At 37.1% G+C, this 14,169-nt stretch overlaps 1 protein-coding gene across 1 annotated transcript in view; it reads right to left on the reverse strand.

Annotated features, from left to right (window-relative positions):
- Positions 1 to 1,069: 1,069 nt before the first annotated feature.
- The window catches only part of LOC111037214, a 39,566-nt gene continuing 26,466 nt past the window's right edge, over positions 1,070 to 14,169 (reverse strand). Inside the window, exons 2-9 of the mRNA XM_022319621.1 lie at positions 13,208 to 13,297; positions 12,782 to 12,940; positions 11,765 to 11,947; positions 11,469 to 11,604; positions 10,598 to 10,793; positions 6,645 to 8,337; positions 4,418 to 4,751; positions 1,070 to 2,606 (exon numbers count right to left, since the gene is read on the reverse strand). Of these exons, the coding sequence (XP_022175313.1) occupies positions 2,158 to 2,606; positions 4,418 to 4,751; positions 6,645 to 8,337; positions 10,598 to 10,793; positions 11,469 to 11,604; positions 11,765 to 11,947; positions 12,782 to 12,940; positions 13,208 to 13,297 (3,240 nt within the window). The 3' untranslated portion in view covers positions 1,070 to 2,157. The remainder of the gene's footprint in view (positions 2,607 to 4,417; positions 4,752 to 6,644; positions 8,338 to 10,597; positions 10,794 to 11,468; positions 11,605 to 11,764; positions 11,948 to 12,781; positions 12,941 to 13,207; positions 13,298 to 14,169) is intronic.

Genomic DNA, 14,169 nt, shown 5'->3' on the forward strand with positions numbered 1-14,169 from the left:
AATTGAATGTGTTAATTTGTGAAAATCATTAATAATTTAAAATATGTTTGCATCGTTGGAAATTGAAATAGTGTCAACCAACTAGTTATAAATTATATGAATAAAATGGGCCTACCCCTCATTAGTTATTTTATCTCACTTAGAAGTGTGTATCTTGTGGACAGTTGTGACTTGATGGGTACACCATACACCGGACCTACATAACTATAAAAATAGAAAATCTTTTGAAATACGATAAGACACTTTATCATTTGGTCACGAGAGATCTATTGTATGGGACTTTATCCAACTTAAGAAGTAGCCATATTTAGGATAACGAATGAAGTTAATTTATTTAGAAGTAGGTTGGGATTTACATTATGAATAATCAAAGATTTTTGAAAGTCATAGAATTTAATAAGAAACGATATTTTAGGCCTTTAGACATGTAAGACTGATTTAGACTGATAGAGTCAAGAATTAATGGAAATAGAAAGGATTTTCTTCTATTCTAAATTCTAATTATCAGTATTTAACGCCCAATGACTTATTATTATTGTGTTTCGTCTAAACATTTTTGGTGAAATTATAAAATGTCAAACATAATAATTTATAAAATTTCTTTTTGGACAATATAATATTATGATACATGTAAGTATAATACAATTATAATAATACTGCAAAAACGGGAAAGTAAAATCTGAAAATCCCGTTTAAAAACAAACAGCAAATTTGGTATCAAGTTTCATGTTTCAACCATTATATCATATAATCCATTATGTTATTTTAGACGTATAATTTTTTGATCGGAAAACCATTTGCCCCTCGAGTGTCTCTAAAACAGCACGTAGAAAATTGAAATCATCGCGAGGTCATGAGCTGTTTCCGATAGAGTATAGTATTATACATGAAATTCTTCTTTATATTGACAATGACTGTGTTTTAATATTACAACCTAGTACCTATGACGAATGTTTGACATATACTTAATGACTAATGAAAATTATTGCAAAACAAAAACCGTAAGACTCATAATTGGACAAATAAGTGTAATCTATAAATGTTGCAATTGAACAGACAAAATAAACAATAATGTATTTTTATATATATAATGTATAATATGTATTTATATTACACACACACTGCAAATATCATCGATACGACAATAATAGTTATACAATAATATAATATTAATAATAATAATATTTTATGCACGTTTATAATTGTTTATTATTAGACAAAATAATAATAATAATATGTAATAATAATAAGAAGAAAACACGCGGTTTTTTTCACGAGGTACAAGCGGCGCCGTCAAACGAAACAATAACTACAATAAGACGTATAATATTAATTAAAATATAATAAAATATAATACAATAATATAATAATAATTAATAATAATATATGAGTGTAACATACACATAATATAATATTTAACACAATGAAATTATAATAATAATACTAAAAACCTCGGCGCCTCCGACGACTATACAAGATATTATACTGTATTAGGCACATGATCGTACAGATTATTTACTTTAGTTTTATAATAATCAGTGGCGCGATTTCAATGAAAAAACTGGGGAATCCAAAATTAAAAGGGCGCTAATTAAACATACAAAAGTTGCCCCCAAAAAACTGGGGGTTCTAATGAACCACAAGCCACCCCTCCATAAGAATCGCGCCCATGACGATAATCTTGTGTGAATTATTACGTGTACGTTTTACAACACTTTTATATGCGTAGACGCGCAGTGAGTACATTCCATCACCTACCTACCCTACTTTTTCGTATAAATTTATTTAAAAAAACGTTTTTAGTCCAACGGCGTCGGCGACTGCGTCGGTTTCGTACCAATAAATGTTGTCCAACACGGAAAACGTACATAATATACCTAATATCATCACATCATAGTCCATAATAATAATATAGTATATTGGGGGCGGATATAATATAATAATATATATTAATTTCAAAAATAAAGGCGAAACGCAGAGGAGTCGTCGGAAGGATATTGGGGCCTGACGGACCGTACAAATATTTTTGTTCACAAATAATAATAAGATCTTATGATCATGACGTGATAATAATAATAAAACAAAAACAATGACGATCGTAATATTATTATAATATCGTTGCAACCGCCGATTATTGGATGGATGGTAGGTACAATCTCAGTCCGAGTCACCGCACGAATCGCTCAGCGACAGGCCGGAGTAGCGGCGGCGTCGTTGCCGGCGGCAGTCGGCGGGCAACACCGACGATGACGTGGACGGCCGCCGGTGGCCGGGCATCGAGGAGTTGGCCGCGTTTGCGGCCGCCGCGGTGGCCGACGAGGAACACGTGTACGAGTAGTATTTGCCGCGGCGGTTGGCGGGCGCTGCGGCCGAGGCGGAAGCGGTCTCGGGCGTGGACGCGGCCGGCCGGCCGGGCGAAGGCGGGTGGTCGCTGGAGTCGGTGCTCAGCGATGTGGTGGACAGGTCGTCCAGGAAGTCAAAGTTGGAGATGGCCTCTCGCTCCTTGTCGCCGAACCGGACGAAGAAGTCGCTGCGGCCCACGATCGACTGTCGGAGTCCCGCTGTCGGGCACCGGAGCACGCCGAAACCGTCGCGGATGGCGGACGCTGAAAAGTAATGACCAATATTATTATTATTTGTTATAAGTACTGTTATGGGTATTGTTATAACTTATATTTGTTATATAGGTGTTTGAATCGTAATATTATGTTGTCGATTTGTAAACGTATATTAGGCTAGAGCCGAATTGATCAAATATTATATAGCAGCGGATGGAGTGTATATACCCGACTGTTACAACTGAATAGTGACCTAAACTGAGGTTACATTATGGACTATGGTATATAAGAAAATATAAATACAAATATCTGAATTACGCGGAAAGTCTAAATGGTTTTTTGAAAATCTAGTACTAGCGATTATTGTATAGATATAACGTAACTAACCACACAAATATCGACTAAACATTTCATATAGTTCTTGACTTTCGGTTAAACCACAAGTACCTACATCGACGTATAGAAGTTACGTGACTTTCGACGATACAGATGATAAAGTTCTACTTATATCAACCGATTTTTGGTTATTTCTGTCACACAACAAAAGTTAAACGGGGTGAAAAAATTTTCTAAAAGTTATTGGTTATAAAAAACACTATCAATTTATGATTTAGTTTATTTTACTGAAATTATTGATGTAGGTCCTACGGATAGGCATACTTTGTGCATATTTTATTACTATACGACAAAAGTCTCAAACATTAAAAACCGACAACTGTCTATTACATTAATAAATAAGAAGCACTTGAAGTTTAATGCCAGAGTATTATATTGTATTATAGTGTTCTACGCTGCAGCGCTTGAGTGGCAGGATACGTTTGTTTCGCTATTCCGCTAGCATAAACTTTAAAAGCCAACATAAAATATAAACGGTTCGTCATTCGATATCTATGTAGGCCTATACATCGGCTAGGTATATAATGCGTACTATTTTATATTGTATATAGATAAAAAGCTGCAGAAAAATGTTCCGCCGGCTGTTATTTAGAATTGCAATACAATATACATATTTTATATGACTCCAAACGGAACCATTAAAGTTAACAAAATATGACAAACGTTTTTCAAAAAAATGTATTATTCAACACAAATAAATAACAATTGAGTTCAAAAAAATACATCGCTTTTAACTAAAAAATGTATTAAGTGAGTTAGGTCGGTAACTCCGTAATTATTGATGGTATCCATTGTACATACCAACCAAGTATTTTAACAAAAGTTGTCCACACCTAAGTTGCTATATCATTGGAAAACTCAATTAAATTGCTTATACGTGGTGTACACGCAAGTAAATATTAAAATGGTTTTCACACATGGGATTAATTTTTTATGTTGCAATATTATAAAATATTGGAACACCCGCAACATATTGTGATTAATTGTTTCGATTCTTATTTCTTTTTAAAGAATGTTTCTCTGAATGCGTGTTTGAAATTCGTGGATGAAATTAAACTTCTTAACGGTATGAAAAAAAAAAACAAAAAAACTAAAGGGGATCACAGTCGGCATCATGATTGAATGTTATGTTTGCATTGGAAAAATAAAAAATAATATCATTTTTAATTGCAATTAATGTATTAATTATATTTTATAAAGATAATAAGGCAGTAAGATTATTATTTGTTACATAGTGCCGTGGCAGCCGACCGTAATGGGCGACAGTATTTTTTTTTCGTATTTTCTGTAAAGAAATTTAATTTCAAAAACAAAAATACTTCATGAAATTGCAAACTCTATAACATACGATTTATTATTAGTTACTACGACGACGTAAAGATTCGAGCATCGGACGTTTAGAATAATACCCATAATTGATTTTTGTGTTTTTCATATTAAACGATATCATTACATAAATTTACCTTTTTTCTGTCTGCGCACCCGATGCAACTTGTGCAGACGGTTATACGATTCCTCGTTTGCAGCATCGACTCCGGCCTCGGTAGTCCGCCGTCTGCCGACCAGGTGAGCGACGTCGTCGTCGGTTGGGTCACGTTCGTCGTCGCTACTGTCGTCGGACGTGTCGTTGCAGCCGCGTTCGGCTCTGCCACTGCAGCTCTCGCCACTGCAACTTCCGCCACTGACGCCACTGCTGCAGCTGCTGTCGTCGTCGTCCTCGCCTGTCGACGCGCTGCTCGTGCTGCTCGATGAACTCCGGCTAGACGCCAGCATGACGTCCAACAGGTTGGCTCGTTCCTGCGAATGGGTAATTGTGTTAGGACGAGTTAGAGTAACATATTTAGCGCTAGTTGAAATATTATGTAGGTTAAAATCGAGAAAATAATTATTATAATTTTTATTTAATCGATATCAATATCGAGATCAAACACCTAACTGAAATTTATTTATGTAATGGCCAACTAACTTATTTTTCGGAGTGTTTGCAAACCTGTGGAAACAAATTAAACGGCAACACATAATCGAGCTTACAAAAATCGATTATTATCTAGCCCAGTTTTGAATTTATCATTTATTCCTATATTATAAGGGACAGTCCTAAAACTGAAACTGCAGAAGTTCAAAAAGTGATCGGAAATGGTTCTGTTGATAAAGTATTAAAATTACACGAGTTTTGGCGACCTAGACGAGTTACTGTTTACTACTACAAGAAAATCGTGGCTATTGTAATTGTCTTATTGTATGCAAAATAATCCTATATTTTAAAGATCATTAAAATTATCATGATTCTGGAGTTCGTCGTCAGTCGTTAAATACTCACGTACACCATGCAAATATATCGTAATTTTAATCAATGTTTGAAGCTTGCACTACTGTCGTACGACGGTATCGTGCGCCGTCGTTAGAACAATAATAATATTATTAATTATAGGTACATTGTTGTAATGCACCTAAATATTATTATCCACTGCCCGGAGCGGATGAACGTTTTTTAATGTTCTAGTGCAGATGATAAAAGTACGCATTAAGACTAATTGAGTGTTACAGTACCAGGAACGTAATTATTAGGAAACCATATATATATGTATTTATAGGTAATCAGATTATGGAGTCTGTGGAGGTCTTATCATCGCACGGTTTGTAACATTCAAATAATACAGGAGATTGTCGGAAACCGATTTCCGTACGGTACATTTGATTACGCAGGGTTTTAATGAGATTATGATTTCTAAAAAAATACCATAATTCAATGAAGATTATTTTCTAAACAAATAATGCCTAATTTATATTATAATAATATACAGATTACGTCGTATTCGGATTCTCGTCACCTCAACGATTGTCTCAAACTATTCGGTTGTATTATTTATATTATGTGCGTTGTCACAGAGTCAATCACTTACTGTTTTCATCAAAAACATTGATATATAATATATTTGAATATATAGCATATAATATTTGCAGAACGCCGATATTGAAGAATATAAATCGATGAATTGTCAATAGTAAATTTGAACTTAAGAATGTATATTATATAAGTGCTACAGTGATGGATACGAGGGAGGGAGGGACGTTGATTACTTCCCCCCTATGGACTGAGTACCAATTAAGTATCGTTTTAATGTTGTAGTTTTAAAATAATTTTTTTTTAAATAAAGAAGCTTAGTATAGGCAATATATGTGAACGTTCCGTATGACTGATTGGGTGTATAGTAAGTTAATATTATAAAAGTATTATAGCAAATACTTTTTTTTTTTTTTTTCCATGGTATCGAGGACCGGAGAAGGAACTATGTTGCCAATACTTCTCCTGTTTATACTTTATAGCAAATACTGTGACTGTTGTTTATAACTAATATCCGAGTGGTCCTGCAATAAAACAATCGATAAGCATTTGTTGTGGTCTAAGAATATATTATTATTTTGTCTAAAAGTATGTTTGTTGTGCCAATTGTAATAATTAACCTAGTTATTGGATAAAATATCCGAAACCAAATTTGATTTCGCCAAATCTGATGAATTGTGAGAACCTGAATTTCTAGTGGCCAAAAATAATTTATATGAAAATGCGATAAAGGCTCATTAGGGGTATACGTTACGGTTTTAGACTCACAAGCTCCACTGCCGATGCTAATATGCTATATATTATTATGTTTATAAGTTAAAATATTAATTTTGAGTAAAACTGACCTTTGGATCAGCGAAGTCGATATCTCGTTCGACGTGCACCCATCCGGTAGGACAACAGCACGCCTCGTCCAGGTCAGGTGACGACGACGGAGAGTGACGTTCGACGACGTCATCCTCTGGAGACGTTCCGAAGAGGGGATGGCCTCCGCCGCAACCGTCCATCCAGTTCAATTGGTCGATCAGATCCTTGGACGACGCGTCCGCCCACGCGGTGACCATGCACACCGTGGTATCTGCCGTACAACCACTGCTCGAACCACCGGCGCCGACGGATGACGACGGTGGCTGCGGGGACGTTGATTTGGCTGATGCCTCTTCATCTTCCTCCACCACGGTCCTAAGCAGCGTGGACAGGGGTGTAGACGTGGCCGTCGGCGATTGTTCAGCTACGTAACTGCAGTCTTCAGGCAGACACTCAATTTCTACGTCACTGCCACACAGCCCGCTGTCCTTGGAATTGAGCAGGTTGTCGCTGCAGCTGTTACTGTCATACGTCTGATGCCCCACGAGCAGTACAACTGGTGGTGTCGGATTGGATATCGGTAGCGCAGGTAACGGTGGTGGTGTTTGAGGCCCAGGATCAGCTACAGGTTGGTCGGAGTGATGGGACTCTTCGGCTGGGACCACAGGTGACGGCACTCTCGGTGGTTCTCGTTTATCTTCAGCCTGCCGGGACAAGCAATACTGCTGCTGTTCTGCGATGAAGTCCAGCACGCTCTGTAGGGCCTGGTCACGGTCCAATTGGGCCTCAACTACCGGCGGCGTCCGATGATCGCATCCTCCACCCGTCACACTCCGCGACGAGGTGGACGCCAGGCTTTTGGAGCTTTCGAACTTGACCAGTCGGTAAAAGTCACGAGTGAAGTCAGTGCCAGCGATCGGCCCAGGTGGTGGAAGCAGTTCTATGCTGTCCACGGAGCAGCTGACCGATGACCTCTTGGACGGTGGAGTGTCGGCAGCCGCGTACTCGTCCGCACTCGACCACGAGTCACCACCCGGCGAACCTGAACCATACGACGGCTGCTGGGGCTGGTGTTGGTGAAGGTGGTGATGGTGGTGGTTGTGCTGCTGCTGCTGACAGTCATGCTGATGGTGATTGTGTACCTGGATTTGGCCCTGCTGTACGTAGGGGTGTTGTTGGTGGTGTTGTTGTGGTTGTTGGTGGTGATGGTGCTGTTGCTGGAAGTGGTACCACGACATGTCTCTGGTCGATCCCATGTCTTGCAGGCGGTCACCTTTACGACCACAGGATGTCGACGACGAGCCAGTCGCGTCATCTTCCTCGATGCACGGCAACGATTGTTGCAGTTTTCCGTCCACCGCCGACATCCTTTTCCATCCAGTCGCCGTCCCGGTGCCGTCGTCCATACTCCAGTCTTCCAGCTCGGCCGCGTCGTACTCCATCCGTTGTTGGATAGCGGTGCGCGTCTCGTCCAACCGGAGCCAGTGCTGCACATAGTCCATGTCCCACAGCTCACCACCGCTGTACCACGACGTCCGGTCCTCGTCCTCGACGAAACCACCTGTGGCAGCGGCCAGCTTAAGGAAAAGGTGCGAGTCTGAGTAGCTGCGCATGATGTTGTGCACCGCTGGCATACATCGCAGTGGTGGGTAACTGTGACGTGGGTTGATGAAGCTGAACGAAAGGCTGAGCGGCAAGAATATCACGTCCGTGTCCTCGCTGTTCATCGCCCTAATAAAATATTAAAACGCTCACATATTATTACATTTTTCTAAAACATTTAAGGTCATATATTTCTATTGAATAATAGCAATAAAAGATTATATTGTGTATGAACCCATATTCCATATAGGTAATATCTCTGGACGTAAGAACCCTAATACTCCAGAGCATATGCCAAAAAGCTATTCCAAACCCGTGAAAAAGTCAACAACCTGATAACCAGTGATATGATTATGAAAAATTAACATTAATTCTGAATCGACTAATCAATTCTCTTTATTTATAAATTAACTAAAATTCAACATAGACAATCTTACATCACACAACTCACAACAGCATAATTAACAAAGTCCCCGAAAAAAAGGAGACCCCTAACTATAGTCCTGCACATTATAACCAAGAAGATATTGTTTCACATTAATAATACTAGATTTGTTGTGTGTATATTATTCTTTTAATAATTATGCAACGTGCCTGATTATTATTATTTCGTTGCATAACGAGTAGAATATGATCCAATTTGCTATCGTAAACAGCACACGGACGCAGACACTCAGTATTAAAGTATAGATACTATAACGAATCACTCAGTAAAATTGCGTAAAAAAAAAAAATGAGTTCGTGTCTCTTATTTATTTATTTTTTTTTTTTGTCCATTATAGTCGATTTATTCGAAACGGTCCATTAATACGCAGTTAGTTTAATGTAATTGCCAGAGGTTGGGATACATTTTATGCGGCCCGCGACATTTATTCAACCCTAACTGGCACTTTGCATGTAGTTAAAAACTATATAACGGCTCAATATAGTGTCCACTGCAAAGTTAACCGTTGTCGTATTGCCGTTAAACAAAAAATAAAAACTATTATCGATCCACTCGAGAAATAGCATATTATATCCAGGCGAATAATAATAATAATTGCAGCGAATGCTGATCAGCAGGTACTCGAGTACCTATACCAGATAGCACTTATTCAATAATTATAATTTATAATGCATAAAACAAATTTATGTTGCCTCACATCGAACATTTCCGAGCCTTATCAATAGTATATAAGATTATATGAATGATAGATGAATTACTTAAATCCGTTTTTGAGAATATTTCGTCCATTTTCTTGTGCATCTACCGGTATAACAGTGTTTAATTCGCCATACACAAAAACTGCAGATTATCTGAACAGTTCGACCCACGAGACTATTATTTTAATATTAAGCCAAGTATCGTTAACTTAAACCTCAATGTAGTTCAAAAACTTCAATAACTCGAATTTTTTTCTCGGCCCTAGAAATGTATGAAGTAAGTATATTTATTCTTCTATATATTATTGGTTTATACGGATCAATCGCGTTTATAGGAGTAATTCAATTATTCTTAGCCACGAGATATTGTATAGAAGGGGGAAGTGAGTATAGTATTGACGATATTGTCTTCGTTCTTTTTCCTTTTTTTTTTTTTGTCGAGAATTTGATTAATGACAAAAATAATTATTTGAGTTAAATTAATTTAAATGCGTTTTTATCATCATTAATAATACACCTTAAACGGTCCGTAATGACTCGGCAAACAGCTTTCCAGTTTAACGGCGAATAATAATAGTAATAATAATATACTATATTATACATTTATACATATTAATTGGACTCTGTGTTTAATTTCTGAAAAACCGCATTACTAATTACCACTATGCGTATTGTGTGTAATTAACATGCAATAAATAGGCTAGAATTTTGGAGGAGGTATATTTAGATAATTTGGAGCGACGATAGCGAGACCTTATCTGGCAGAAAAATAATAAAAAATAATATTATCACGAAATTTATTTTAATGCTGCATGTAATAATATAAATAATTTACCTAAATGAATAGTGGTCGATAACTAGATATTTAGATTGCTTATGCAGGTAGTTGACCCTGTTATTGAAAGCTTAATTATCCGAAAAGTCAGTGTTATAAAATTAATATTAATTATTATAACTATTATTGTTGTTGTCTTCAAAAACTATTACATTATAATACTAAGTGTTCTCTTTTTGTGGAGTACTTGAATACATTCCTTAATTTAATCTATGAAAAAAGTTAGAGCGAACTTCCCTGGGATTGATTAGGTATAATTAATACCTTGAGTTAATCATCCGTATAAAACGACTTGTGTACAAAAATAAATCCTGAGTGCGAGCACTGCATATAGGTATTTAGGATATTTTATTATTTGACATAACATTAATAACAGATGGTTTAAAAAAAAAACATTAAAATAATGCGTACCTGGAACACGGCGATGATTCCATGAGCGCGTTCGATTCGTTCTCGTTGGCTTCCTTCACGTCCTCTAAACCTTTGGTGGACGGCGGTTCGGTTGTGCCTTGCACGTCGCTTGACATGGTCGAATACCCTTCGTCTCGGTTACCACTTTCAGGCGTCTCGTCACCGAGCACTCTGTCGCATTTCGTCGACTCTTCAACTGTACAAAAATGAACAATGCACACGATAAATTTTTTGTTTTTTTAAATTTCCCCTAACTGTCACTCTAAAGTGAGAAGATAGTAGTCGAGAAAACTATAATAAAAATGGCTGTCAACAGTTTGCCCACATTTTAAATTATTTTACTCGAAATTTTATTGGTCATTTGTGCACACAATTTAATTTCTAATTTAATTTTTTTGGTCGTTTTTAGTTGTTCATAAGACGTCATGTCTGATTGGTGTAACAGTTCTTTTATTAGAAAGAAATTGAAATGTAGTGGTAAAACACCAAACAGATAGCGCCACGGGTATATTTATATTTTATACCGCTCAGTTTTCCAGGAGATGGGTCCACCATGATAATAATATACAATATAGCCTCTATATAGATAATAGTGAAAATTAAACTTCAAAATCTATTTAGTCGAGTTGATCAAGAACAAACAAAATAATAAGCACAATTTTTTTATATTTTAGTAATGATTAATTTATATTATATTATTAATTTTAATACAATTATTTTAATAATATTATGTATGTTCGCAAGCGGTTGGTTACATTTTCCCCAAAACATATTATGCACAAACTGCTTATCAGAAGAACAGATGCAATTTTTAAAAAGCTGCTCGAAAGGTTGTCACCACACTATATACACCATTATAACGTTATCTTACCGTTATGCGAGCAACAAATCTCTAGATTCAACGATTGCGGTCGGTGGTACGACACGGCCGCCTGCCATCCGTCATTTTTTAATCTCTTCAGTCCCTTGGTGAGATCGCAACTCGCCGGTCTCTCAATAGCCATTTTCTGGGGGGCGAAATAAAAAAAATATTGATAATTATTATTATTAAATAAACAGTACCACGACGACGACAACAACAAAAATAATGCGTAATCATTTAAAAAAGATTAATCACACACTACATCAACGATTATAATACAACTGTTATAATATCGTGTGACTCACCACGGACGGCGACCGGTGAATGTCGAACATGACCGATCGGCTCTCGGCCACCGGCATCGTGTTCGGTGAATAGTTAATCTTCTGGCCCTGGAGCCGTTGCACCAGAAGTGCGGAGAGTGCGCAGTTGCCGGTCTCGAGCTCTTTGACGCGGTGCTGGAGTGAGGATATCTCTTCCCGCAGACCCTGAGAGCGAAAGAGAAAAGTTAATATTTTCTTTTTTACACCATGATAGTGATAATGACGGCAAATGACAAAGTGCTGCTATACTGCAGGTTGATTGTATTTTATCATATTATTGTGTTGTAAACCGGAGCACAATACCTCGAGAAATAAAAGGAATTACTTACGTTTTTAAATTAAAAAAAATACTGAAAATTTACTACAGAAAAGTTTAAAATATTTTTTCAAAACTAAAAAAAAAAATGATAATTTTTTATGCTTCCGGATATTATATTGCCAACTGATTCGTGATGAAACATTCATCCGGCATATATATTATTAATTATTATGTCCGGACGTTTTTGCAAACCATATTCGATGACAATATTAGTATATTACTCTCAGTAGACATACTACAGTGTTCTACGTAGGCGTGTAATGTGTGTATACAATACAAATAAAGCAACAAATTAGAAAAGTTTGCTTTTCATGTCCACAAAATATTTTTTAAACAAACATTGCAATTATGACCAGAAAAAGTGGATAAAAACTGTTGTGTTGGATGAAAAATTTAGTTGGAGACAAAATATTCAGCCTTTTTAAGTTTTGACTGGAACTATAAAATCCTTATGGGTAGAACAACGTATAGGGTATTTTTATGTGCGTGTGGATTTATTAAGTTTGGTATGACTTTAGGAGAGTTTGTTTAGGGCGTCGACATTGTAAGCACGAACACTAGTTAAGTGCACATATTGATGTGGTTTTTTAAATAGCTGCGCTGAGAAAAATTTAAAAAAAACAATTCTAAAAATAATATTATCGTCTTGTTATATTGACTATCCGGGCGACGATGCGTACCTTTTGTGACAGGACCGCTTTGACCACCTGTTTGGCCACGTCGTCTAGACACCTCTCGTACTGTTTGCGCTGTTGTTCACCCTCGCGTTCGATACGATTTTTCTCGTGTTCTAATATCCGGAGCCGTTCGACTAGCGCTTTTTGCACTTGGCTGATGCCCTGTGGAAGACAAATAAAACATAAGATCAAACGTGTCTCGTGGGTTGTATTGGCTGTCACGTACACGCAAGTTCGACCTCCCCTAAAAAGCTCGTTTCTTATTTATTTACATTGTGTGTGTGTGTGTGTGTGTGTGTGTGTGTTAAGTGTTCACAAATCAAAAAGGTGCATTTACAATTCATTTAGCTAACAAATTTTAGGGGGTGAATTCGTCTTGCATATATGACCCTCTACACCCTTATATTATACTAGTATAACACTCGTTACCGTTGCTTCGAGAGTGTCAATCTGCTTCTTCAATGTTTCGTTTTCAATCTTGAGTTTGGTGATTGCGTTTTGAAGTTGTAGGATTTGATTCTGAAACGGAAAATTTGGATTAATTCATGACGTTTTACACGATTTAACTTTACGTTTTATTGTGATTAGGGACGCTTTAGGACCGGGTCACATTATCCGTTTGTATTTAAGGTTTTTTATTTTAAGGTTTTTTTTTTATGCATTTTCACCAAACAATGGTTTAGCAAACTTTTGAAAGCGTCTAATTTTTTCTCCGAATTTCAAACCACATCGCATTATTCTTATTAATATTTAGGTCATATTTCACCTTACCCTGAACAATTTTGTGCTACACGTATATTTGTTATTTTTCTTATATAGTTATTTTAGAATATTGGTTTCAAACCGGAAGACATCGTCAAAGTAAATAGTAATGGTTTAAAAATATGTTTGAGTATAAGATTTCGGTATCAAAAGTGCCTCCATACATAATATAATATATCCTTGAAGACTTGCAGGGCTCTGCAGCACATTTCCTCAGATAACATCATTCAAGATAACGCGCTGCAGTATATACATGACAAGGTCCGCGGGGATCTAGCAGACATACATATTATAATATATTAATTCAGCTACGGTGGACTACGTGGACTACGACGTCAGCGATTTGTTTTCTGTTTCGCTCTCCAGAAAACTGCACGTCCGAGAGTGTGTGATGCGGGTACGTACACACCTATATTTCCACGCTTGTCTAGCTGACTGCAGAGGTGTACATTATTATCATATTATATACAAGCAGCCTACCTTTACGGGGCGGAAACAACCGCGAAAGATTTATAGACTCGAGTCTGCGAGGCACGTCTGTCGGCCGATCCGCAGAGAGTATAGTGTAAGTACTCAAGTATACATAGGTGTGTGAGTGTGTATGTGTGTGTGAGTGAGAGAGAGAGAGA

Source organism: Myzus persicae, unplaced genomic scaffold (assembly GCF_001856785.1).
Source record: "Myzus persicae strain clone G006 unplaced genomic scaffold, MPER_G0061.0, whole genome shotgun sequence".
In the NCBI taxonomy this organism is placed as follows: domain Eukaryota; kingdom Metazoa; phylum Arthropoda; class Insecta; order Hemiptera; family Aphididae; genus Myzus; species Myzus persicae.